This window comes from Stylophora pistillata, chromosome 4 (genome assembly GCF_964205215.1).
Source record: "Stylophora pistillata chromosome 4, jaStyPist1.2, whole genome shotgun sequence".
In the NCBI taxonomy this organism is placed as follows: Eukaryota; Metazoa; Cnidaria; class Anthozoa; order Scleractinia; family Pocilloporidae; genus Stylophora; species Stylophora pistillata.
In genome coordinates this window covers 16522735-16549025 of record NC_142522.1, presented here as the reverse complement: position 1 = coordinate 16549025, position 26291 = coordinate 16522735, and the positions used below count along the sequence as shown (strand labels likewise).

At 38.1% G+C, this 26291-nt stretch overlaps 2 protein-coding genes across 6 annotated transcripts in view; one reads left to right on the top strand and one right to left on the bottom strand.

Annotated features, from left to right (window-relative positions):
- LOC111320887 (G kinase-anchoring protein 1) overlaps positions 1-7603 on the bottom strand; it is a 48277-nt gene extending 40674 nt beyond the window's left edge. For 3 of the 5 annotated variants that reach the window (XM_022923626.2, XM_022923637.2, XM_022923644.2), the window contains exons 1-4: positions 7415-7603; positions 6986-7084; positions 1991-2023; positions 1176-1226 (exon numbers count right to left, since the gene is read on the bottom strand). In XM_022923626.2, coding sequence (XP_022779361.1) covers positions 1176-1226; positions 1991-2023; positions 6986-7084; positions 7415-7603 — 372 coding nt within the window. Of the gene's footprint in view, positions 1-1175; positions 1227-1990; positions 2024-3506; positions 3571-6985; positions 7085-7414 lie in introns of all 5 variants that reach the window. The other 2 variants (XM_022923657.2, XM_088759248.1) reach the window with 2 other exon arrangements.
- A 160-nt stretch (positions 7604-7763) lies between these two features.
- LOC111320880 (putative ATP-dependent RNA helicase DDX59) lies at positions 7764-25956 on the top strand. The gene is made up of 5 exons (XM_022923617.2): positions 7764-8601; positions 22015-22337; positions 23297-23596; positions 24991-25140; positions 25538-25956. Exons 1-5 carry the CDS (start codon positions 7764-7766, stop codon positions 25856-25858), a joined length of 1932 nt encoding a protein of 643 aa, XP_022779352.1. The 3' UTR covers positions 25859-25956.
- The last annotated feature ends 335 nt before the right edge of the window (positions 25957-26291 follow it).

The window sequence follows — 26291 nt, the reverse complement described above, 5'->3', positions numbered from 1 at the left end:
CGATCTACCGCTCTATCGATCTAACGATCTATTGATCCATCGATCCAGCGATCTACCGCTCTATCGATCTAACGATCTATTGATCCATCGATCTAACGATCTACCGCTCTATCGATCTAACGATCTATTGATCCATCGATCCAGCGATCTACTGCGCTATCGATCTAACGATCTATTGATCCATCGATCCAGCAATCCACCGCTCTATCGATCTAACGATCCATTGATCCATCGATCTAACAATCTACCGTTCTATCAATCTAACGATCTATTGATCCATCGATCCAGCGATCTACCGCTCTATCGATCTACATGTATTGATCCAGCGATCCACCGCTCTATCGGTCTAACCATCCATTGATCCAGCGATCTACCGCTCTATTGATCTAACAATCTATTGATCCATCGATCTTTGGTTCTATCCATCCAGCGATCTATAGTTCTAGCGATCTAACGATGTGGGTGCCTTAATTTTGGTGACGTCAGTTGTGAGGTTTTTACACCGAGGTAAAGCCCATTATGGATAATAAATATATCTTATTAACCAAGCACGAGGGCCATACTGGGAGAATATTTGCCCGAGGTCTTGACAGTACGGACCGAGCACAGCAAGGTCCGTACAAAAAGACAGAGGGCCGATGTTCTTCCAGTACGGTCCCAAGCAAGCTTGGTTAATAAGAGATTTATTATACGACTGAAGTTCAAAGGGACACAAGTGTGGTATCATTCGGGACCATTCGAGACAGTGCCCGGTCCAATACTTGGAGAATATTGGACCAGCAATAGAGCATTTTGATTGGTTGATTTTAGTTATTGGCCCTCTGACTGCCCGAGGCGTGTAATAAAGATTTAAATTGCACAAATTACAGATTTCTAATTATTTTACTAATCATTTGAATATTTTTATTTTGCAAAGGACAGAGTTCTACTTTGCAAATAATTAACAGATTTCTATGTTGCAAATTACACATTTTCATTTCATCTTGTTTGGTTCCTGTGATTTCACAAATTACAGTAGGCCACACCAAGATCCCATCTGTGCAGTCTCTGGTTTTTATTTTATAGACACCCTTAATTACAGGTCTTCAAATGGTACATGATAACTTTGAATGACTATTTTAATTACACTTGATTATCTCATAAGCCTGAGTCAATGTAAAGTTAAGTACACATACCTGCATTTGTTTGGCCTGCCAAGCATCTTTTTTACTTACTTCCAGAGCTTCCTATCAAAGAGTCCACATCATCTTAATTTAATTTAGCACCCTGCTGGTATTTCCATACAGATAAAGATTAACTGTTAATGAAAGCCTTTCTGTGTCAGATATTATTCATTATTTATGGTATAAACTGTGAGAGGAAAAGTGACTAGGCCTTCAAATTGGCTCACTGTAACTTGCGAAACAAAACAAAACCAAACTCCACAGGCCGGCCTGGATGAATCAGTCAGTTCACCACAAATGTGGATTACATACAAAGCCTACCAAATCATAATAAAAACAACTAGGGAAAGTGAGACATTAAAAATACTGGATGGTGTTCATTGCAAAATCTCCACTACATTTATTACGAATCAACTTAATGGCCTGCTCCCAGTTGGCTTGTTAGCTCAATTGGTAGAGTGCTGCACTAGTATCGCAGAGGTCAGTGGTTCGAATCCCGTACAGGCCTGATTTTTTTCAGGTCTGATTTTCGCTATTGCATAAATAGCGCTATCTACTGGAGGATCGTGCATCAGACGTATCTCCACTACATTCATAACAATATCAATACATTGTCTATGCAAAAGAAGAGTTGTGCCATAAAGAGCAAATGTAATTTTAAAAATTAGCTGGTCCTGTAGCTGTACTGTATATAAGGCACAGACAACGGTCATATGCCAAGGGTTGCCTGGTGGGGGGGAGATGTTGATGCTTCAAATTAATCAGCGCATAATGCAGTGTTTTTTCCTGACATTTTGACTTATTGTAAATGGAAAACCACAGCATACCTCTAGGTCCCTCTGGAACTGACTGAGGACAAACTGAAGAGAAAAACAAATTAAAACAATTTGATCAGCTATTTAATGAACCTAGGTTGCATCTTTTTGTTTTGACTTAAAATATTCTACAGAAGAAATAGAGGGGTGTAATATCAAGTGCAACTAGAGGTAAAGAGCAGATGCTTGATTACTGAGGAAGTCATTTTTATTGACATCAAGCACATGTTATTCCTGCTCTAGGACAGTTTTGATGAGAATGTAAGGACCAACACAAGATGTAAAATGAGTGGAATATTTTGAATGATAAATAATAACAATAATAATGTTTATTCAAACTTTTTGCAGAGAATGCTGAATTACAGGTTGATAAGAACAGCATATACATAATAGTAATAATACTAAAATGATAATGTTTATCATAGAAAAACGAGTATAAATTAAGTTGGCAGGTACTTGACTGTCTCAAAGTTCTTAAAGTGATTGGTGGACTTTTTGGAGTGATACTGAGTACGATTTGTTCTTAAATTATAGTGGTCTGCAGATTTATGAAGTCGGCATACATTGCAGCATAAAGGGGTTTGTCATTATGAATATGACTTATAAAGGATTCACAGGCAGCACTACGGCGTGCATAAGGGCTTCAAATTACCGGCTAGCATCAGGGTATCTGAGTATGAATGACCTGGCCAAATGATGGCAAGAGCATGCCTCTGCACTGACTCTAGGGTCTTAGATAAGTAGGACGGTATATTGACAAATGCAGCAGAGGCGTACACAAGTATGGAACATATTAGGCAGCAATAGATGTAGATGATATCTTCCGCTGGGACAGAACTTCTCCTGAGCTGCCTTAAAGCAAACAACCACCTGTTAGCCTTCTTCAGAAGATAGTCAACATGCGTCCCCCAGGAAAGGTCATTGGACAAGTTGACGCCTAGCAGCTTGAATGACAAGACCTCTTCTATAACAGTGCCCCCTGATTCAACCGGGGGCGCCTTATAACTATTTTACTGAAGGAAGCTAACAGTCATGCTTTTACATTTAGTAGGATTAAGGCACATGTTATTGGGGTTAGCAAAATTTTGGATGTCATTCACAAGGAAGTTCAGTACAGAAGGAAAATTTCTTGGCAGAATTTCCATGATGGTTGTCATCAACAAACTTGATACACAAGCCCCAGGAAGACATCAGGTTATTACCCATGCAAGCAAACAAAATAGGCCCTAAATGGGTACCCTGTGGTATCTCACTGCACAAGCTTGGAAACTAGAACTGACCGTACCTATGCACGTGACCTGAGATCTACCTTGTAAGAAGCACACAAGCCAATGTAGCAAACTGGCGTCTAGATTGAACTTAGATAGTTTTTCTATATAAGGATTTTACGATCTATTAAGTCAAAACCAGAAGAGAAGGGGAGAACAGAACAAGTGATTGCAGGTGTGATTAACCTGCCCAAAGACTGACAGAAGCACTGATAACTTCACTGAAAAGCTCCTAAGAAAATCTGTTGTACAAAAAATACCTTTAGGTCAGCAAAAAGAGCGAAAGTGGCTTGTTCCTTGCACCAATTAGATCGCTGCATTGAGCTAAAAGAAACATTTGCGGTTTGTATCATGTACCAATCAGATTGCCACAGTGGGGTAAAACAAATATTTGCAGTAGGTAGTTCACACCAATTAAAGATCATGGCAGTGGGAAAAACAGGTATTTGCATTATGTAGCTCTGCCAACACATGTAGATCTTCACTATCTGTGTTTAAAACTAGAATGTGAATGGAGAGGTAAAAAGGAGAAGAGTTCATAGGTGAAAGCATGAAGCTTATTTGATTGCTACCAGTAATCTGACTTGTTTTTTCCTTGTTACTCTTTTGGCATAAATTGAAAGGATCAGCTGGTTATAGTTACTTTCCACATTGACTGCCATGTTAAATGTCCATTTCTTTGCTTTTAGAGTTCTCTGTGATTCACATCTTGTGTTTGAATGGTACTTTCCCAGTACAGTTACATGTTAAATGGTCACTATTGATCGGGCTTTTTACCATTAATGACATTTTCTAGAAAACAAACTAAATATTACAATAACATCCAACCACAATGAAACAACTCCTCATGAAAATTAACCATATTTCATAGGCTTTGACTCAGGCATAATAACTTGGGCTTCTTATTTGGTTGTTGCTTATCTGGACTTTTCCTGCGTGTGGAATATGTGATAAAATGCAGGTTGTTTACGAGGAATTGACACATGATGGAGGGGAACTTGATTGGTTGAAAACATCAAAGCATTTGAGAATTGAGTGGAAAATTCCCTAAAAGTTAGCACCTTTGTTCTCTTTTGTTCAATGTTTCTTTACTTATTTTAATATATGTTTGGTTACAGTGTAAGGTCTATTGGAGGTGTAAGAGTTTTAGTTTGCATTCCCTAATAAAATCACACAAATGATATTGTTAGGAAACTAAATGTAAACAATTTCTTTTAAATTTTTCTCTGACAGACGAAAGGCAATAAGCACAGTCTCCTATGCTGCCATTGTTTTGTCTCATCATGTAATGTTTAACCGCATCTCATCATGTAAAGTTTAACCACCTCTGGTTAGCTCAATTGGTACCACCTCCCGGTTAGCTCAATTGGTTGGAGCGCTGGACTGTCGAGGTCGATGGTTCAAGCCCCGGCCGGACCAACACTCAAGGTCTTAAAATAACCGAGGAGAATAAAAAAACAAAAAAAAAAAAGTATTTTTAAAGGATTACACAATTACTGGTGAACCAGTAGTTTCTATTGTGGTCCTTGCAAACAAATGAAACAAATGGTCTAAATTGAACATAACATCATTAAGAACATCATTAAGAACTCCAACCGGCCAGAGGCAAACCAGTTGGCTATTTACAAGCGTGGCCAAGGATCTGAACTCAGGGCTACCGTGAAACAAAACCAGTGGTCAGGGTGGGACTCGAACCCGGGAGCGGCGGATTATGAGTCCGACACTCTAACCACTCAGCCACACTGCCTCCTTGAGAATGCGCTACCTTTCTATAATATCAAGAAATGGATAGACATTCTAGTCTTCTCAGATGAGGACGAATAAACCGTAGGTCCAGTCTCCTGCATCTATTAATATTATTAGTTAATGGATGCAGAGATTACTGTGATGTGGTCTGGCCTGTTTACTGGGAATTGGGGGGGGGGGGGAAGGGGGCATCTTCTAATAAGTTTCCTTCCACTGTTTGTAAACTGCTGATGCAGTCCAGCCAAAGTCCCCCGAAAAGTGTTGTGATGCGCATTTGATCATATCCACATGTTAATTTGCACAATATAAATATGAAATTATTATTATTATAATTATTAATGTCCTCTCTCTCCAACAGGGAAGAGAGGGCATTTACAAGACCAAAAAATTGCTGCGAAGAAGACGAAGATAAGAGGCTTTGAATCATACATTAAATGGGAAGATTTAGATTTATCTCTTTCTAATAAATCTTTTGCACTGACTTTCAGCTGTTAGTGGTTTAATGTTTTTTTTTTAATTTTTCTTGAACCACTCCGCAATTACATTTTTTTTCTAGGGTATCTCAGGATTTCAATTGTGAGCCTAATTTTATGAAGACGTTTTGCAACTTATTCCACATTGTTATTGTAAAGTAAAGTTCATATTCAACAAGAAACAATTGCAACAGAAGATGACATATAGGATGTTGAAAAGTTTTTTAAAACAAAAATGTCTTTTCGTGCCTAAAAGTTTAACTGTAAATATTCTTTTCTGGAATAAAATATCACATGAAATCAGCCAAGATAGATAGAAACTTTATTAACGTGTCAAAGAACCTTCTAGTTTGGGAGATATCCCATACTAATGTGGGGACACAAATAAAATGGATAAAAATTATTTACAAAGAATATTACCTACTTAAGAATAAAATTAAGTCATATCATGTATGAAAAAATAGGAAATGAGTTAAGAAGTATATAGAGCACAGCCCCTGCAGCCATCATCTAACAGGGAGCTGAGGTCATGCTTACGTATGCGGCTTTTGAAACTAGCTAATGTTGTGACTGATCTGTCATAAGTTGTCAGTATAGTCCATAATGTAGGTCCTAAATAGCATAGTGAATGTTTGCCGTAAGTTATTGTGTTGTATCTAGGAATAGAAAAGTCAGCCTGTCTTAAATTATAGGAAGCATTTTGTTTCTGAAATAATTATTACAAATATTCAAGGGGCTAAGGTTGTGTTTAACTTTGTACATTAAAATGCATATATCCTGTAAGCGTCTATTTACTAGGGAAGGCAAATGAGCTTTCTGCAGCAAAAGTTCAAAGGTGGAGTGTTTATCTTTGAATACAGCCCTTAGGCCTCTTTCTTGAACTCTCCAATCTGCAACTATCACTAGATTTACAAAAATGCCATGTGAGATGGCAGTAGGTTCTATATGGTAAAATGGCTGCCTTAAAAAGTTGTAATTTTGCATTTGTTGGAATCAAGTCGCAGAGTCTCGTAAGCACACCAATCCTTTGACTGGCTTTGTTACAGATAGTATTTATATGGTTATTGAAGTTCAGATTTGAGTCAATTGTGACTCCGAGAAATTGGAGAGTAGCGGTCGTGTTGATTTTCTCTTTGTTTACTAAGATAGCGCATTCTTCGATGTTATTTTCAGAGTTATCGTTGCTACCAATAATTAAGGTTTGGTATTTTTTAAGGTTACCAACTAATAGATTACATTCATACCAGTTGGTTGCTTTTTCCGTACTGTCTCTAAGTTTGGATGTAGTAGTGGGTAGGTCATGACCTGTATGGTAAAACTGATGGTCGTCCGCGTACATTGATATATCTCTAACATGATAAGATAGATTGTTTTGGAATATATTCCACAATAGAGGACCCAATGCGGATCCTTGAGGACAGCTTCGACTGACTAATCTGTTGGAGCTGATATTGCTTCCTAACTTTACACGATATTTTCTCTTATTCGATAAATAGCTTTTCAGAAGTTCAAAAACAAACCTGTTCATCTCTTTTTTTCCATTCATCCCAATCTCCACTTTGTACACTTACTTCTTTACCATCTGAATCCTCTTTATTCTTTAGAGCAGTTTTACATGACTAAACGAAATCATAAATTCATAGTAAGGTTCAGGGAGGTTTGATGATTTAAGTGTTCCCCCTCGGAGAGATGTTTCATTTTGGTGCCGTGTCAGTCTTTACACCGGTCCATTCTCCTAGAACGATGGAGATCTGCATCGTAAAAAAGGTTACATTCACATTGTTTTCCCAGAGATACGATCCTCCTTAACCCTGGGAGAGAAGACAATGTTTAATACTACTCGATAGTTCATAATCAGCCTTTTTAGTCTGACCCCAAATGCAACCTTGTAATATAGGTTACAATATTATCCAAGAGATTAAGTAGTAACTGCATTATAATTTGACTACCTCGTTGCTTTGCTGTCTGCTCTTTTTCTTCTTCTTACATTTTTTCTTTGCTTTTCCAGCACTTTTGCTGTCATCGCATTTGCTTCGCGCCTCATTAACGACAACCTCGAGTTTTTCTTCGCTCTCATCATCGCTGACCTCTAAGAGAGCAAAACGACTTTTCGTTGGTAGCTTAGTCAAGGAATTCATCGGTCATTCGTGGTACGTCATACATTTATTAGCAGAAAAAGAGAGTTGCAGCTATGCACTCTGTTCTTCATCTGACCTCTACGCAAACTCTTACTTTCTTACATGAAGTAATACGTAAGTCTTGACCAGAAATGAGAAGGACTAAAACCGAAGAGCGAGTATGGCTGCCATGTTTGTTCCGCGATCTGTAACTAGAAAGGTAGACAACAACCTCTCACATAGGTCAAATGCCATCTCTACTGAAAAATCACAGTTAACAAAGATAGAGATAATAGATGAACGAAAATTGGCTACGAACGAAAGACAGAGACCTGTGGAAAGTGATGATCCAGGAGCCTCCACCAACCTGTTTGCGTCCTGCGTGAAAGAAACTTGCGTCAAAGATATAAGCAGAAATGATATGGACAAAGGAGAAGACGAAGAAGTAGAGAAAGTGGTCTCATATAGTAAAAACCAGAGGTGGCCAGCACCTGGAGAACCGGTATGCGTAATTTGTGGGCGATATGGAGCCTACATTGTGGATCAAACAGACAGAGACGTCTGCAGTTTGGAATGCAAAGCAAGACAGGCAAAGGAATATGAAGAGTTGCTAGACAGTTCGGCTGAAAACAGAGGAGTATCACGAAAAAACGCTTCCTCGAACAGAACTATCGCGAAGATTTCAGTGGCCGAAAACAAGTTCCAATTTCAATACAATGAACATCCGGTTATAGCAAAGTTATTCGCGAGCAAGGTTGATGATATTCGAGAGGCTCTAAACATAAGGGTGAAGGGGAATAATGTAAGCAGACCTATTCTAGAATTCAAGCATTGCCGACTAAGTAAAACTTTGGAAAGCAATTTGATTCGCTGCGGATACGCTACTCCGACTCCTGTTCAAATGCAAGTTATCCCGGTGAGCCTTTGTTCCCGAGACGCATTAGTCGGTGCACACACTGGTTCCGGAAAGACAGCGGCATTTTTAGTGCCAATTATTCAGAGGATTTACGCGGAAGTTGGTAAGTGGTTGAATAAAAATACAAATAATTTTTTGGAGCATCTTTTTTTACTCTATGATATATTCCCCTGTAATTATCGGTAAATCCTCTCAGCTTGTACTGTATTCAATGAACGATAACTTCAGAAAGCCTTCAGTCCGCAGTTGTCAATGGATGTTTGTAGTTTGTACTGAGATAGTATAACAAAATGCCCTGTGCTTAGATTTCGTTTTGTCGGGGAGGAATATAACCACGAATATATGAAGTTACTGTTAGTTTACTATATAGTCTTATTAATTTGCAACGAACAGTTTAATTACACTCCTGAATGACCTATACTCAAAAATTACCAGAAGGTGGGCAGCAGATGATTGATAATGCATCTTTCAACAAATCTCTAAAATCAAAAAATGTATGGATGCAGAAACCAATTAGTTAACCCTTTAATTACCATGAGTGACCAAGACATAATTTCTCCTTATAATATCATTACAACATCAAATACACTAGTGATGAAAATAAAGAAATAAATCAATTTGGAAATTATCAGTAAATCCACTACCAAATTCTCAGAACTAACATCATAAGAGTTATATGGCAGACAGTAAGGAGAATTATGAATGAAATCTTGGGAATTGAAGGGAATGAAAGGGTTAAGTGAAAGGAAAACCAGTTAAAAAACAGCATTGCCTTCATAATGTTCCAAGTTCTATGGGAAAGTTCATTATCTGATGAGGGAATTCCACCCTAAATTGCATGCAAAATGGATAATTTATTGCACTCATCCCTTTGCGATTTGTGCTATATCGGTAAATTCTAGACAATTAACAATGAAAATCTCTTTAAAACATTTAGAAACCAAAAAACATTTTTAAAACGTTTAAAAACCAAAAATTTTCAAGAATTGTTTACCAGAAACTATTATTGGATGAGGACAAACAACCAGCAATTATATCAAGAGAAAGTGTGACCGGGCACAGGATTTCGTACACTAACGCTTTACCGTTTAACGAAATAATCCGTTTACCATCCGTTTATCATCCGTTTACTATCCGTTTATTATCCGTCTAAAACGGATCATCAAAGCGTTTAAATGCTATCTTCATCCGTTTAACGTTTTCGACAAAACGTTTAAATGGTTAACCTATCCGTTTTTAAAAAAATCCATCCTTTTAACGGTTACTTGCATCCGTTCAACGTTTTTGAAGAGCAACGGTATAAAACAGTCCCAAGAAGCATCCGTTGAAAATCAATCACGCTTCGATCGAGCGGCTATGCTGGTCTTCACCACGACTTACTGTTTGCAAATCTCTGGTATGAGAAGGTCTTCGATTAGCAGAATACTCAATCAGATATTGAGACACGAGAGCTCACATTACCTTACGAAAACAGAATGATATTTGTTAAGTAACACGAGAAGAGCGAGATTTGTTTTCATGCTTATGCAAATTTATTTCGATAGACGTGTACGGCAAAACTATTTACCGAATCGGTGGCTATTGGGTTTCTCATCTTTTATTTCCGTCGATTGAAAGGAAACGAACATGGCTTTATAAAAGCTATATAATTACAAATTACTTTACGAAATCGAACGCTAGATGAAACATGAGCGAAAGAAAGTTGTATATGCAAAATATTTTCGATAGTTAACCGACGGTGAAATCTACAAAATCGGCGGCTATTTTTACCTACATATAATCCATTTCTTAACGTTTTTCACTTGATAGTGCGATTTCATATCGGTCAATACGTAGAAGAAACAATGTAGGAACATGAAAAATAAAGACTTTGCTTCTCAATTCTAATTTTTTTTCTGTCGAGAATGTTCAGTCCGCATGGTATGATTGACAGATTGCTTCCTCTGTTTATATTTTATGCAAATTTTCAAACGCATTGCGAGCTCTCCAGAGCGAGATTCGCTCTCGGCTCGCTTTGCTCGCCAATGGATAGCTTAATCACAGGCTAGTAATTTAATTTTACTTTGTTTTCTATTGGTGTCAGTCGAATATAATATTAGCATGAAACGTCAGTGAACAATATTATTCGAGAACAATATTATTCGTATAATTGTTCGCAATGATTTCTGTTAGTCATGTGCATGGCTTATCCCGCTGTTCTTTAGCCCTCCTGATCTGTTCAAGGTTTTTGTCCATCCGTTTAACTGAACGTTTTAAGCTATCGATTAATAGATTCTGTTCAACCGTTTAAGGTTTTAAGCCATCAGTTTATTTTTTTCTTGGCCGTTTAACGGTTTACGGAATCCGTTTTTGGACTTTGCTCTACCGTTTAACGCTTTGGACTATCCGTTTAAATGGGTATGCAGACCGTTTAAACACCGTTTACTACCTGTTTATTATCCGTTTACAATCCGTTTATTTTCAACCGTTTAACGAAAAAGCGTTAGTGTACGAAATCCTGTGCCCGGTCACAAGTGGTACAAAGATATCATCATATACATCAATGATAATTTTGACTGCAGGAAAGTCTATCATTTGTCTGGTGTGTGCACAAAAGCTCTAATGTAATTGATTTTTATTTCAGATTTTTACATAAGAAGTTAGCAACTAATAGCTATCAAGGAAAAATAGGAATTAGAGAGAGTTGAAAAATAATGTAGCTTTAGCCATACAGTGTCTCCTGATGTTGCAATAAATGGTTGTTGACCATCATAGTAACAGCCCATCTGCGAATCCCATGGACAGGGTGATGGGGGGGGGGGTAGAATTTACTGTAAAAAGAGCTAATGTGCTGCATGTAGGCTCTGTGCCTGTGGGTTGCCAATGTGTTGATGGGGGTTGATTGCAGGAGATGGCAGCTGATGCCTTTGTAAATTTCACAAACTGAAAGTGTGGTTGTCACGAAGAGATAATGATTCTTACTTTTTGTCTTGTTCTGAATACAAGATGTATAAACTGCCTTAACCCCTGTTTTCCATTATTTGTAGTTTTACAATCTAAGATGATTTGAGTGCTTGTACCTTCATGTGTTTCAGAAAAGAAAAAATTCAAAAAGCATTTAGTTGATGTTACTCTAGGTTGAATCCATCATTTTCAGTAAGTGTGAATGTTGAGCATAGTATTACTATGAAATCAAAGTTTCCTCTCAATTATAAGGCCACTCAGTTGATTATCTAAGTAGTTTTGTTTTCTAGAGTTTCCTCTCAATTATAAGGCCACTCAGTTGATTATCTAAGTAGTTTTGTTTTCTAGAGTTTGGCACACCTATGATCAGTGCATTGACAGGAGCTTTTTCTGAAATTTTTAACTCCAAATTTTAAATCATTTTTAACCACAATAAGCTTTTTTTATAGAAGAGAAAAATCGAGTTTCCAGATGGGAAAGGATCTCCATCTGGAAACTCGACTTTTCTCTTCTATTAAAAACTGTTTATTTCATCTTTACATGCTCAAAAAGCTTTTTATTAACTTTATCTAGCATTTATTGATGGTATCAAATCTTAAAGGAGCACTCTTATGAAACTTCCCTATAATTTGAAAACCCGAAAAATTCAGTTATTTCATTATAATATGAATTTTTAGAGATTAATAAAGCCTTTTCAATAATAATTTTAGTTGAAAGTCAATTCTAGGGTGAGAAATTACGATTTGAAAACTGTCCCGCCATTAATTTTAGACTCATGGCCAACTTATCTTCAGTCAGCGGTCACTCCCATTATGTCGTAGATAACTCGAAACACTGTTGGCGTCATTTCATATTTATAGGGAAACCTCGTGAAATTTAGTGAAATAGTCTTGTGTTATAAAAGCAATATATACGATCAAAATACTGTTTTGAATATGGAAGACCACTCTTGCATGTCAAATGAGTCATCTAAGTCATGCTCAAAACTCGCCCTAGTCTTCTTGAGTCTGGCAATTGATTACGTAAACTAATGGTGGGTCAAAGGAAATCGCGAATTTGACGATCTTCCCATGTGACAATTTGGGAAAAAATTCAGAGACGATTAACGAGTGAACATTTGATAATAATAATAATAATAATAATAAACTTTATTTACCCAGCAAAAAATGTATCAGCAATTCCATAAGGAACCGCTGGTATTAATACATGTGCAGCAAATATAAAACTATTAAAACTATTAAAATGGAAAATTATATATATAACTGCAGACAGAACTGTTTCGGCCTTCTGGGCCTCATCAGTGCAGTGCTGATGCTAGGATGGGGGTGAACCGAGAGGGTCGCCCCAAAATATATATATATATATATAAAGTGTGACTTGATTTTCGTAGAACCTGTTGAGTGGGCGACCACGAAACAGGCTTGTAGGGATGAACTTGTAGTTTACTTGTCTTTTTCCTCCCACAATATATATATATATATATACGTAGAAAGTTTAAAAAATTGCGAGAATGGACAACTTCTGATGTAAAAAATATTTTTTATTTTTTACGTCAGAAGTTGTCCATCCTTGCAATTTTTTAAACTTTCTACGTTTGTGTTGGCTGTGAGGTTTGGACTGCGAATCTTTATTGATCCTCCTGGCGCGGTGCACCTTTGTTGGCCTGAGAGTTCCATTAACGACTTGCGATATATATATATATATACATCTATATTTATAGACAGCTGCCTGATGATTGCTTCGCATGAAGCATGAAACTCAGAGTAGCGAATAAATGACCAAATAACCAACTCTTGGATTATACTTCTTTGCTCTAGTTCAGCTATCAAGCACTTTCAAGTTGATGAGGATTTCATCCCATTCCTAGATTATATAATTATATATATATATAAATGTGAGGGTAGAGCCTACCTTAGCATAAAGTGCTCAATGCTGCATTAGCAGAGCTGGGTTGAAGAATCAAAGAGGATGCATTGATTCTCTGTTACTCCGAGTTTCGCACTGAAGCACTCGAAGCGCTCGTCAGACAAATTATGTCTGATGAGTGCTTCGGCGTGAAACTCAGAGTAACAGAGAATTGATGCGTCCTCTTTGATTCTTCAGCTAATGTATATATTCGTATGATGGACGATCCTCGCAGTAGATAGCGCTATTTAGGCAATAGCGAAAATCAAACCTGAAAAAAATCAGGCCTGTACGGGATTCGAACCACTGACCTCTGCGATACTAGTGCAGCGCTCTACCAATTGAGCTAACAAGCCAACTGAGAGCAGGCCGTTAAGTTGATTCGTAATAAACCCGTGAAAGTAATAAATGAGATACAATGAATATATGAAGTTCATATATTTTTGAACTGCGGTATTTAGGCAATAGCGCTATTTAGGCAATAGCATTATTGCGAAAATAGCGCTATTGCAAAAATAGCGCTATTGCGAAAATAGCGCTATTTTCGCAATAGTGCTATTTTCGCAAGTAGATAGCGCTATTTAGGCAATAGTGAAAATAGCGCTATTGCAAAAATAGCGCTATTTAGGCAATAGCGCTATTTTCGTTATTGCCTAAATAGCGCTATCTACTGCGAGGATCGTCCATCATACGTATCTAATACCGCAGTTCAAAAATATATGAACTTCATATATTCATTGTATCTCATTTATTACTTTCACGGGTTTATTACAAATCAACTTAACGGCCTGCTCTCAGTTGGCTTGTTAGCTCAATTGGTAGAGCGCTGCACTAGTATCGCAGAGGTCAGTGGTTCGAATCCCGTACAGGCCTGATTTTTTTCAGGTTTGATTTTCGCTATTGCCTAAATAGTGCTATTTACTGCGAGGATCGTCCATCATACGTATCTAATACCGCAGTTCAAAAATATATGAACTTCATATATTCATTGTATCTAATGTATATATTATATATAGAGGGATTGAACTTGGTGTCCATGAAACAGTGCTCGATACAAATTTGTATCGAGCACTGTTTCACGGACACCAAGGTCAATCCCTGTACACCGCTCCAAGTTTTTGTTGAGCACTCTACGGCAACCCGCAACATGGAAAAATTAAACCTCAGTTACTCTACCAAGAATATTCTGTTACCATCACGCAACGACTATTTACAACATCTCATCGAAAAAACCAGCCAATTCTGGAACAGAATGCACTGGAAGGCCCACTTCTTCCTAAATCCTAACACCTCACCTACATTGAAAGAGAACTACGGCTTCAAATCGACCAAGAACCCCCCACCGATCGAAGAACTAAAGGACTTTGAGGACATGCTCAAGATGATACAGTCTATAAAATTCAAGTAGGTGAACAGCCCTTTCCTCAACAAACTAAAAGAAGACACCAACCGCATCAAGAACGAACCCAAGCTACTCATCCCAGCAGACAAAACTACTAACTTCTACAAACTTGAACCCACAGAATACAACGATCTTCTAGAAAAAAATGTAACAAAATCCTACAAGAAAGCCCTCCCCACAACAATGCAAGCAATCCATAAAACAAACAAAGACATCGTGACAAAACTACAAATTGATGACAGGGTAGACACTACAGCCAACAAAGACACATTCATAGCACTTAAAGACCACAAACCAAACTTCTCAAACAAACCGACATGCCGCCTGATCAACCCGACAAAACCCGAAATAGGCAAAGTGAGCAAACAGATCCTCAACCGCATCAACACCAACATTGCGAGAAAAAGCAACTTCAACCTATGGAAAAACACCTCAGCCGTTATCAACTGGTTTCGATCTATAGACAACAAATATAACTCTAACTTCATCTGCTTGGACATAGAAGAATTCTACCCATCCATCAGCCTAGACCTCCTAAACAAAGCACTCAACTTCGCATCTGATTTTGACAACATCACGGCCGACGAAAGGAACATTATTATTCATGCAAAAGCTCGATTTTAATCCACAAACAGCAACCCTGGCAAAAAAAGGCAACACTACATTTGACGTAACCATGGGCAGCTACAACGGTGCCGAAACCTGTGAACTTGTCGGAAACTTCCTCCTGTCCCAGCTACAGAATCTCAACATAAACATTGGTCTATACCGAGATGACGGACTTGCCACAACTGAGGCCACACCCAGGGATACTGAAAATATCAAAAAAGAGATATGGCGCATTTTTAACGCAAACAGACTTCGCATCACCATAGAAGCTAACAAACAAGTTATCAACTTCCTGGACGTCACATTTAACATCAGTCAAAAGACCTACCAGCCATATACCAAACCTTATACCACACTACAATAGGTTCACCGTGAAAGCAACCATCCACCGTCCACCACGAAAAACATCCCCGCCGGCATCACCAAACGCTTATCATCCCTCTCGTCTGACAAAACCTCCTTTGACCAAGCCGCTCCCGCCTACCAGAAAGCATTAAACACCAGTGGTTACAGCTACACACTCCACTAGGAACCAACGCACACATAAAGATGCAAGAACCACCAACACAACAACATCCTCTGGCATTGTAATCCTCTGGTACAACCCGCCTTTCACCAAGAACACCAGCACTAACATCGGATATAAATTCCTCGCGCTGATTGACAAACACTTCCCCAAAGACAATAAGCTCCGCAGAATTTTCAACAGAAACATAATCAAAATTAGTTGCAGCTGCATGGACAATACAAAACAAATCATTGACGACCACAACAAAAGAATCCTCACCTCCCACGTAAAGACTAACACCACCGCCACAAACGACACCTCTACCGCAAAGAACAACAAGAAATGCAACTGCCGACAAAAAAACTCATGCCCTCTAGACAGAAACTACCTCCAACAATCTGTCATATGCCAAGCTACTATTACGCATAAAGACAACAGCACAACAGACACATACATCGGGCTCACTGCAAGCAACTTTAAGTCCCGCTACAACAACCACACCTCATCATTCTGACATGCAAAACAGTGCAACTCCACCTAACTCAGCAAACACATCTGGACACTTAAAGACAACATCTTCAATTATTCCATCACCTGGCGCATCCTATCTTCCCACCTGCCCTACAACAGCTCGAGCAAACGATGCAACCTATGCCTTAAAAAGAAATTCCTGATCATCTGCCACCCAGACCTATCAACCCTCAACAAGCGTAACGAACTCGTCTCTTCCTGCCAACTCAGAAACAAAGCCCTCCTACACAACAGCTGACTTGACACTTTTCACACTGCATAAACCATGTTAATTAGCAATTAGTATAGTACATAAGCGATGGTATTGCATTATTCTTCCATGAAAATCCCCTGATGAGTGGGCAACCATGAAACAGGTCTGTAGGGATGTATATGTAGTTGTTTGCTTTCCGCCTACCACACATTATATATATACCACCGCACTCTATCTAGGATGAGTCATTGCCATTGCAATTGCGCATGCTCGCTGGTTTACTCTAGTTTGAGCACTCTGGCATGGCTTAGACGATACCACAAAGGTTGGGTCGTTTGGGGTGACCGTCTCGGTTCTCCCCCATCCTAGCATTAGCACTGCACTGATGAGGCCCAGAAGGCCGAAACAGTACTGTCTGCAGTTATATATATATATATATATATATATATATAGAAGCAAATGGACTACTCAAGTTACGCACATATGGATTTTAATACAGCCTGTTTCGTAGACCAACAAAAGTTGATCCACTCATCAGTCAAACTCCATACACACTTTTGTGTACAGTTAGAAAATTCTATACATGTATAAGCGAAATAGGCAACATAGGATTACAAAATTAAACGAGACTTACCTGTAGGTTGAAGTTTGATTGGGATTCTATCCTGTCATCAGTCCGGAACGAAGGAGTCACATCCCAACCCACCCACCCTTCTCCTTCGTTCCTTATCCTGTGCCATTCACATTGAAGACTGACTGGCAGCATGCGCGCGCATCTCATGTGACTCCTTCGTTCCGGACTGATGACAGGATAGAATCCCAATCAAACTTCAACCTACAGGTAAGTCATTTAATTTTGTAATCCTACGTTGCCTATTTCACTTATATATGTATATGTATATATATATATATATATATATATATATATATATAATGGTGATAGATATATACATACATATATATGATATAACTATGTTAAAACTATGTTAAAAAAAAAGAATAACAAATTAGATACCATTGAACAGAACAATGATGAGCGCACTTATCACATTGTAATAAAAAATTATAAATATTTTATTTGAATAAATTAAAGTCACTAATTTTCCTTAGGTGTAGAGGAAGGCTGTTCCTGTCCTTTGCAGCAGAAAACTTGAAACTACTTTGTCCACATGCGGTTTTTTTATGGAAGATTTAAAAGGTGTTCATCTCTCAGTGTTCTTGTTGGAAGGCTCGAGTGTTTTGGCAAATTAGAAACCCAATGTTCGGGACATTAATTTTGTAGTTGTACACAATTTTAAAAAATAAGTTGAAAGCAAAGAAATTGCCTACGGTTTCTTAACAGCAGTATACCACATTTCTCATGCATCACTTGGGAACAAATTCTTCTGTCTGCCTTAAGTATTGTATGAAGAGCTTGATTCTGTAGTCTTTCCAACCTATCCACCATTACTTTTGGGCAGTCAAGCCACACGATAGAGCCATAATCAAGGATAGGTAGTAGGGTCTGCTTGTAGATCTTTAATAACACTTCTCTAGATAGAAAAAGAGAGAGTCTGTTAAGCAGGCGAAGCTTTGGACATATATTTTTGCATATATAATCCTGATGTTGCATCCATGTGAGTGCACTATCAATGTGGATACCCAAGTACTTAACTGTGCTAACTTCCTTAAGATGGTGATCGTCAAAGCGGATGTCGATGTCATCTGATCGTCATAAAGCAGGACGTGAACCAATCTTCATTGCCACAGATTTGCCAGGATGTGGTACCATTTGGTTCTGTGTCAGCCAATTACTAACATTCTTCAGGTCTTTATTAACACAATTTGTGGCGTGAATAGCGCTTGGGTCACTTGAGTGAATTTCTGTGTCGTCAGCGTAAAGTGTACAGTTAGAAAATTCTACAGCTGATTTCACACTGTCATAATGAATTGAGGAAAGGGATGGTCCCAGTACAGAACCCTGCAGCACTCCATAACGTAAGTTCAGAATATCTAAGCTTGAGCCCTTACAGACAACATACTGTTTACAGTATTCTAGTTAACTCTCAAACCACTTATGTGTAATTTCAGTTACACCAGCAATTTTTAGCTTTGAGAGTAATATCTCGTGGTTAATTACATCAAACACTTTGTGCGTCCAAAAATACAGCTACAGTTAGGTATTTATTATCAATAGCTTGTTTCCACTGATCGATGATGAGTAATAGTGTGACATTACATGATGTGTGTCTCTTGTAGGCAAACTGGTTTTTACTGATAAGATCTGTTTCTGCCACAAATTCTTGAAGTTGTGAGTTAGCAAAGCTCTTGTGGATCTTGGATATGCAAGGCAATACAGAGATGGGACGATAGTTATCGTAATCAGATGCGTCGCCACCTTTGAAGAGTTGTGTAACACGAGCAACCTTCCATGAAGATGGATATACCCCGAGATGGAAGGATTCATTACACAAGTAGGCTATACTTGGCGTAATATACCCCGACGCTAGTTTTAAAGCTTAAACTGGAATACCATCCGCTCCAGTCTCCTTCCCGTTTTTAAGTGAACATAGCGCTTTGTAGGCTTGTTCATTGGATACTGATTTGAACACAAACGATTCTTGAAGCTGGTTTTCTTGATGGATATGTATGTTTACATTACCACCTACAGAGGCATTATTTTCTCTGCCAGAATCTGTGAGGACAGCTTTCGCTATACCTTTAAAGTATTGGTTAAGACCATCGGCAATTAACTTGGGTTCTGTGAGAGTGGAATTTTTAACCACCAACTTCTCAATTTGTGATGACTTCTGTTTCCCTTGTAACACCAACTTTTAAGGTTTTCCAAAAATTCTTTGGGTTTCCTTTGTTTTGGGTAAGATGGTCTTTAAAGTAATCCTTTCTTTGTTTTCGAAGACAACTGGTGACACGATTTCTCAGTTGTTTATACAAGTACCATATTTCCTGATCACCAGATGTTCAAGCTCAACAATTAACCTGATTACGTCTCGTCATGAGCTGCAAAACAGATCTGTCAAGCCAGGGATGAGATTTCTGTCGCATCCGTTTTCTGTGTATAGGAAAGTGTTTATTGAGGGCACTCTTAAAATAAGAAGTCCATAATTTTATATCTATTTTCTGATCCATATCATCTGTAGCTTTCATCTCACTCCAAGGTATACTTGACTTCAAGTCAGCTAAGAAACTGGAGGTCTTCTTTTCGCTCCATTTACGGGATGTTACGAAGTTTTGGATTTGTGGAGCGATAATTTTTGGTATAACACCATAAACCAGTTGATGATCACTCGAGGTCGTTTGTAGTACTCCAGAGCGAGAGAAGATTTCGGGGGTTGAAGTTATCAAGAGATCGATGAGAGAAGAGCCAGTCGGAGAGTGTCTGGTACTTTCTGATATTAACTGCGACAAGCTGTTAGACTCCAAAAATGCGATGGCACACTTCATTTGTGAGCAGTCGAGGTCATTAAGATTGCAGTTTAGATCGCCAGTGATTATTACTTCCTTTCCGGTTCTTGTTTCTGATCTTGTTTCTGACCAAATAATTAAAATACTCTGATGGTGAAAAATTTGGAGCTCTGTAACCACAGCCTATAACGTAGATGGTGTTGCGTATTTTTGTTTCAATCCATAAGACTTCAAAACCCTTTTCTTCGATTTCATGCCGTCTCCTGAACCTAATTCCATCCAGAACATAAACAGCCACACCACTGCCTCAACGTTCCTCGCGGTCACGCCGTATCAGTTGGTAGCCTGTTAATGTAAGTTCATGATCGCCGACTGAACTATTTAACCAAGTTTCTGTGAGAGAAATGAGAGATGGTCTATTGTGTTGAAATATGAGTCTCAGCTCATCCATAATGGGTACTAAACTGCGACAATTTAGACAAATCATCCAAGATGAATACTTTTGGCAGATTTTGTCAACTTTGAAGTTGTCGGATTGCATAGAATTGCCTGAGGACCTGTTTAAGGTAATTTCTCGATGGCCAGGGTTTGTTTCAATATCCCCAGAAAGTAAAATAATCTGCATTGTTGCCACGAAGTTGGAGTAATAAGCAACGCGACCACAGCTGCACTTGGGAGATCTTGAGACAGGAATTGTTGTTTTTCCACACATTGAAATTACTGTATATTTATCATGACTGATAATGATCTTGTCGAAGAACAAAGGCTGGTCCCAGGAGAGAAAGCTGTTTTGGATTATGCAAATACGTCTCAGGGCATCATGATCAAATGAATCTGATAAACTCTTGTTGAAGAAAGAGTTTAAGATTTTGGCTTTGTAAACGGATGCTCCTGTGATAAAGGTGTTCCGACATAAGCCCAGTGAGCTTATACATGATGAAGGAGTGTGTAGGCCACCGAACAAAACACCAGGCAGAAAGGAAAGCAGTAAAATCGCGGAGCTCCAAAAACCCAGACTGCATTGCATTGTCACAGTGATACCATAATCAACTTTTTATGTAAAAATATTTGGATTTTTCGGGTTTCCAAATTACAGGGAGGTTTCATAAGAGTGCTCCTTTAAATGTGTAATATTTTATTGACCTCTACCCTTGGAATTCTTACAATTTGTGACAATTTTGTTGAGGTCCAGTATACTCTTAAGAATTCTTAGTTTCTTAAATTGGTTGATTTGTCTCCAGTTGAATTATCGAGGCACCAGTAAGATATTGGGCCTTGGTAAGAGAAGCAAGTATGAATGCTAGTGAGCCAGAATATCACTTTCCAGCTACTCCTACAGATTATGGTAATGCATTCGAGGCACATACAATCCAAATCAAACTACCCCTAATTTAAGATTTTCCAAATCAAGGGACCACTTCATATACACTTTTGATGCAGTATTTCTTTCGTCAAAATAATTGATTGTGTTCCAAGCGTGTAACTTGTTTTTCTTGGGAAGGTTATACTCATTTTGTCTATTGTGTGTGCTTTTCTTATCTAACTTGTATAACCTACCCCAATGACTTCCCTCTTGTTTTCTTGAACTGATGAACTTAAAGCCTTATTCTTTCACTTAATTGTACCTTTTTTATCTATCGTGTTTGTGTTGCCTTTTGGGTTCTTTTCTGCAATTTCATCGCAGTTCATCTGCAAGGATCGTTTTGTTTACCAATACTTGCTATGCTCTACAGGTCAAATACATGACATATTTCATTTAGTTAAGAAAATGAAATTTAATTGATCAAATAAAGGGTTAAGAGACTTCTTGTTCATGATTCAATGGCAAGTAAATGCACTTATACTCTGTACTGAGAAAATTGAAATTTTAAATTTTGCAATTTGCTGCACTCTTCAGTACTTGAATTTCTTGTTTGTTCTTGAGATGGCACACACATTTGAATCCCTCACATCAGTACCCAACACTTAACAAAGTGTTGTTTTAATGGACAATGATTTTTAACATGTTACTTTCTTTTCCCAGAGTTTTCATTCAGTATGAAAAGATTATCCAACAATCCTTTTGGTGTGATAATGTCTCCAACAAGAGAGCTTTGCATGCAAATAGAGAAGCAAGCAAAGGAACTGATGCAAGGCCTACCAAACATGAAAACAGCATTGCTGGTTGGTGGAATGCCAATTCCTCCACAGCTTCATCGCCTTTCTTCGGGTGTACAGATTATTGTGGCTACCCCAGGAAGGATGAGGGAAATACTTAATGTAGAGTCTGGTGTTGATCTTTCTTCTGTCAAGGTCTTCGTCCTGGATGAGGTGGACATCATGTTACAGATGGGATTTGAGCAACAGGTACGTGTATTTTTTACCATAAATTACACTGTAGCAGATAAAACAACTTCCACTGATAAAGTGAGAAAGGACTAAGCCCAAATCTCTAGAGACATTGTCACAATAAGCTACTGTGCACAAACTTTCAAAAGCAAAGTGCCATAAGGTAAAAATTTTCCCACACACCTACCATACCATTAGCTGTTTAAAACTGTTTGATCTTAAGATTCCCTACCCCTCCCCTTGGTTAAGGATTAGCATGGTTTCACTTACTACATGTTAAATTGGATCTATTGATGGTAACTTAGTATAATTATTTTTAAGGCTCACATGAACTTATCAAACAAAAGTTTAAGTCCATGAAAATGTAAATTAAGTTACTTCGCCCAAACAAGACAATGGATGCTCTCACAGATGCTCCAAAATCTTTGGTTGTTCTTGGATATGATTGAGTACTTCAGAAAATTCCTTGCTCTACTTCATTGTTTAATATCACCCCTTTAACCCAGTGGAACTTACTTACTAACTTACTGCCCATCATGCCTGTGTGGCATATAGGGCAGCAACAAAATCCTTCTAACCCGGCCTATCTTTAGCCAGTTTTTCAATGGTGCTCCCAGTGGAAGTTGGCAAGTATATCCTGGTGAGAAAGTACTTTTTCACTTTGGGTTCTGTTGCCTTCTGCTCCAGTTATCTTGCCAAGTGCTCAAAAACATTTTTGACTTAAGTTTGTTTTTGCGAAGTTTGGGTCAAAATTCACTAAGTATTTGGAACAGGAGCAAACACAGGTTGCAAAAAATGTAAGTTTTCATGTCAGCTTGTTGTTAGCAGCCAGTACCAAGTTTTTTCTTCTCAACAATTCAATCATGTCTCATCTTATTGGCCATTGGTGTGGTGGTAAAAATCTCACAACATTGAATCTGTACTCCAGAATAGATCTCTACATATCATTATTTCTCTTTTTTGTTCATCTCTGGTAGGTTCAAGAAGTAATTGACAAGTTGCCAGCAGAGAAGCAGACCCTCATGTTCTCAGCAACAGTTCCAACGTCTATTGAAATTGTAGCTGACAAGTTGCTTGTCGATCCGGTGTATGTCTCTGTTGGTTCACCTAGTGAACCAAATGCTTCAGTCAAACAGATTGTACTGTGGGTAGAGGAACAATTTAAGAAAAAACACTTGTTTTCTCTTCTTCAAGACCCCAAGTATTTCATGCCTCCTGTTGTTGTATTTGTGAATTCTAAAATGGGAGCTGATCTGCTTGCAGAGGCAATACAGAAGGTGGTATTCAGAAATTTTGTTATAGAATAAGCACACATATTTCTTTTCTCTTTTGTTTTTTTTTGTTTTTTGTGTCTTAGCCATGTTTTCTCTTTACTTTACGAGGTGTACTCTTCTACAAGGAGTTTAAGTGACCTCATCCCATCAATCACACAAAGAGAACTACCGTATTCATCCGGGTACAAGTCGACCTTTTGCGACCGAAAATTCAGCCCAAAAAAGTAACCCTCGACTTTAACACGGGTCATAGACGAAGACCTGACCCAAGCAATCCAAGAAATTAGCGTAACAATTGCCTGAAGTCCGTTAGGAAAACCGAGTTTACAAAACGAGTACTAATTGTGTTCGAGTTTCGTCAGTTTTTCACGTGAAGTTATCTTAGTTACCAGTGCTCCTCAAAGTTGTAGTTTCTAAGATGGCGGTGTTTTCACCAAGCGATCCTTCGAAGCTCTTCGGTGTTCCTTCGGTCTACTGAATCTCCTTTCAAAAGGTTATTTAAATGCATGAAGATTTCATTTTCAAAGCGGTTTACAAAGTATGTTAAATTACCTCTCCAGTTAATCGAAGTGCTCATAGATGCTTAAATCATGAAAGCACACGGTTATATTTTGCTCTGCATTTTTTTTTAAATTCACCGTGTTTTCAATACATTCTCAGAAATAAGAAATCAGCTATTTGGGAAATTTTTATCGGTCTGAATTTTTCTTTAACTAGAAATGATGAAAAATCCAATTTTTGACCTTGAAAATGAGGGTCGACTTATACCACAGGGGGCCCATACAATATGTTTGTGTAGCCGACTGTTGTTTTATAGTGATTGTACCAGATTTGACGTTTGCCTCACCTATAGTGATATATTGCTGACTATGTACATAAATCATTGATAAATAAACGTTGAACTACTTTACCTATGGTGTATAGTCGTCCTTTTGCCTCAAAAAAATTTTTTTTTTACCGATTCTGAATAAGTCTGAGTTCGTCGTTAATGTAATGCTTAAAAGAAAGACCTTGCCTTTCTTTTATGCATTATACATTAACGACGAACTCGGACGTACTCAAAATCGCTAAAAAAAAACATTTTTGAGGCAAAAAGACGACTATTCACCACAGGTAAAGTAATTCAACGTTTATTTATCAATGATTTATGTACATAGTCAGCAATATATCACTATAGGTGAGGCAAACGGTAAATCTGGTACTTTCACTTTCAAACAACAGTCGGCTACACAAACAGATTGTATGGGCCCCCTGTGCTTATACACAAATAAATATGTTATAGAAGTGTACTGCATAGAGAAGAGAACAGCTAGTTTGTGTTGTAATGTTACCCAACCCTTTCTTTCTCTAAAGCAAATGCAGATGCCTGGTGAACTAAACCATTTTTTCTTGTGAAGGTTTGCAAAATTTACTGCTTGTCGATACATGGAGACAAATCACAGCAAGAAAGGAGTAAGAGTTTAGAGTTGTTCCTTGGTGGTGAATGTTCTGTTCTTGTATGCACTTCCCTGCTGGGTAGGGGAATGGATCTTTCCAAAGTTCGACAGGTGAGAAGTCATGAACATGAAGTTAACAAATTGTGCTTTAAGACGTTATCCTAAAATTCCTTCTTTTATGGTCAATACAGATGTTACAACCACCCTACTCAGAAATCTGCCTTCTCTTTGGAGTATTTAGCTTGTTACTAGTAAAGAGTAATATTCTGGAAACTCTTGCACTGTTGAATAACGTCATTCTATATTTACTTCACAAGTACATGTAATACAGATTGGTGGTACATTCTTTTGCATCAAATTTACAGTTGGCCTTCTTAAGTGTAGACAGAACTGAATTTTCAGTAATATTATGGTACTTTATAGTAAAATTCATGTCAGGGATGTAGGAGTTGCATTGGCGAGACTTATAGCATCTGTAATGGCATTAAATGCTTTACCGACTCTTTAGGTGATCAACTTTGACATGCCATCTTCTATTGAGGAATACATTCATCAAGTAGGACGAGCAAGCAGGTTAGGATCCACTGGCTGGGCATTAACTTTTATCAACAATACAAATAAACTTGTTTTTTTGGACTTAGTGGAGACTTTGCAGCCATTAGGGGTTAATTTCCCTAATGAGCTACTTAATTCACCATACTTTCATCAACAAAAACAGCGTGACAAAGTATCTTCTACGAAACGAAAATGCAAACATTCCGTGGTGACTCAGGAAAGTCTCATGGACTTGATTAACGATTATTCAAAAAGAAGAAAGGAGGTCCCCTAGTGCAAGCGGATGGAAGAATCGTTTTCTGAAAGATCGAGAATGAATGTGTGTAATTTTACCTTGTAACCAATAAAACTACGTACTATTGCGGCAAAAAAGTGTAGTCATTTGTCTTCCACATCCTCAGCCAAAAAATATTAGTGCGTGCTTCCTTTATTCGTCGAACATGTCAATGTAGCGTTTGCGGCGACCAAAAATCTAAATTCTCAAATTTAAGGGGGCTTCGCTCCAAAACGCGGTTAACGAGGTGTTTGGGGACTATTTTACAGATCGAGATAACAAACCAAAGTTGACTGTTTGCACGAATCTTTATTCTTGATAGGCAATTGACCATGAACCACAATGAACGATGAAAATCATGATCAATCTCACAATCAAACTATCGATCGTAAACTGAAACAACAATACAACGAAGTTCTATCAATCTAATGAA

What these genes read in the sequence shown, in the direction of transcription:
- LOC111320880 (XM_022923617.2), top strand. Translation starts at nt 7,764, where the DNA reads ATGGCTGCCATGTTTGTTCCGCGATCTGTAACTAGAAAGGTAGACAAC. An exon ending in TTGCAGAGGCAATACAGAAG is followed by an intron (nt 23,597 to 24,990) that starts GTGGTATTCAGA and finishes TTTCTTGTGAAG; the next exon opens with GTTTGCAAAATTTACTGCTT. An exon ending in ATCTTTCCAAAGTTCGACAG is followed by an intron (nt 25,141 to 25,537) that starts GTGAGAAGTCAT and finishes CCGACTCTTTAG; the next exon opens with GTGATCAACTTTGACATGCC.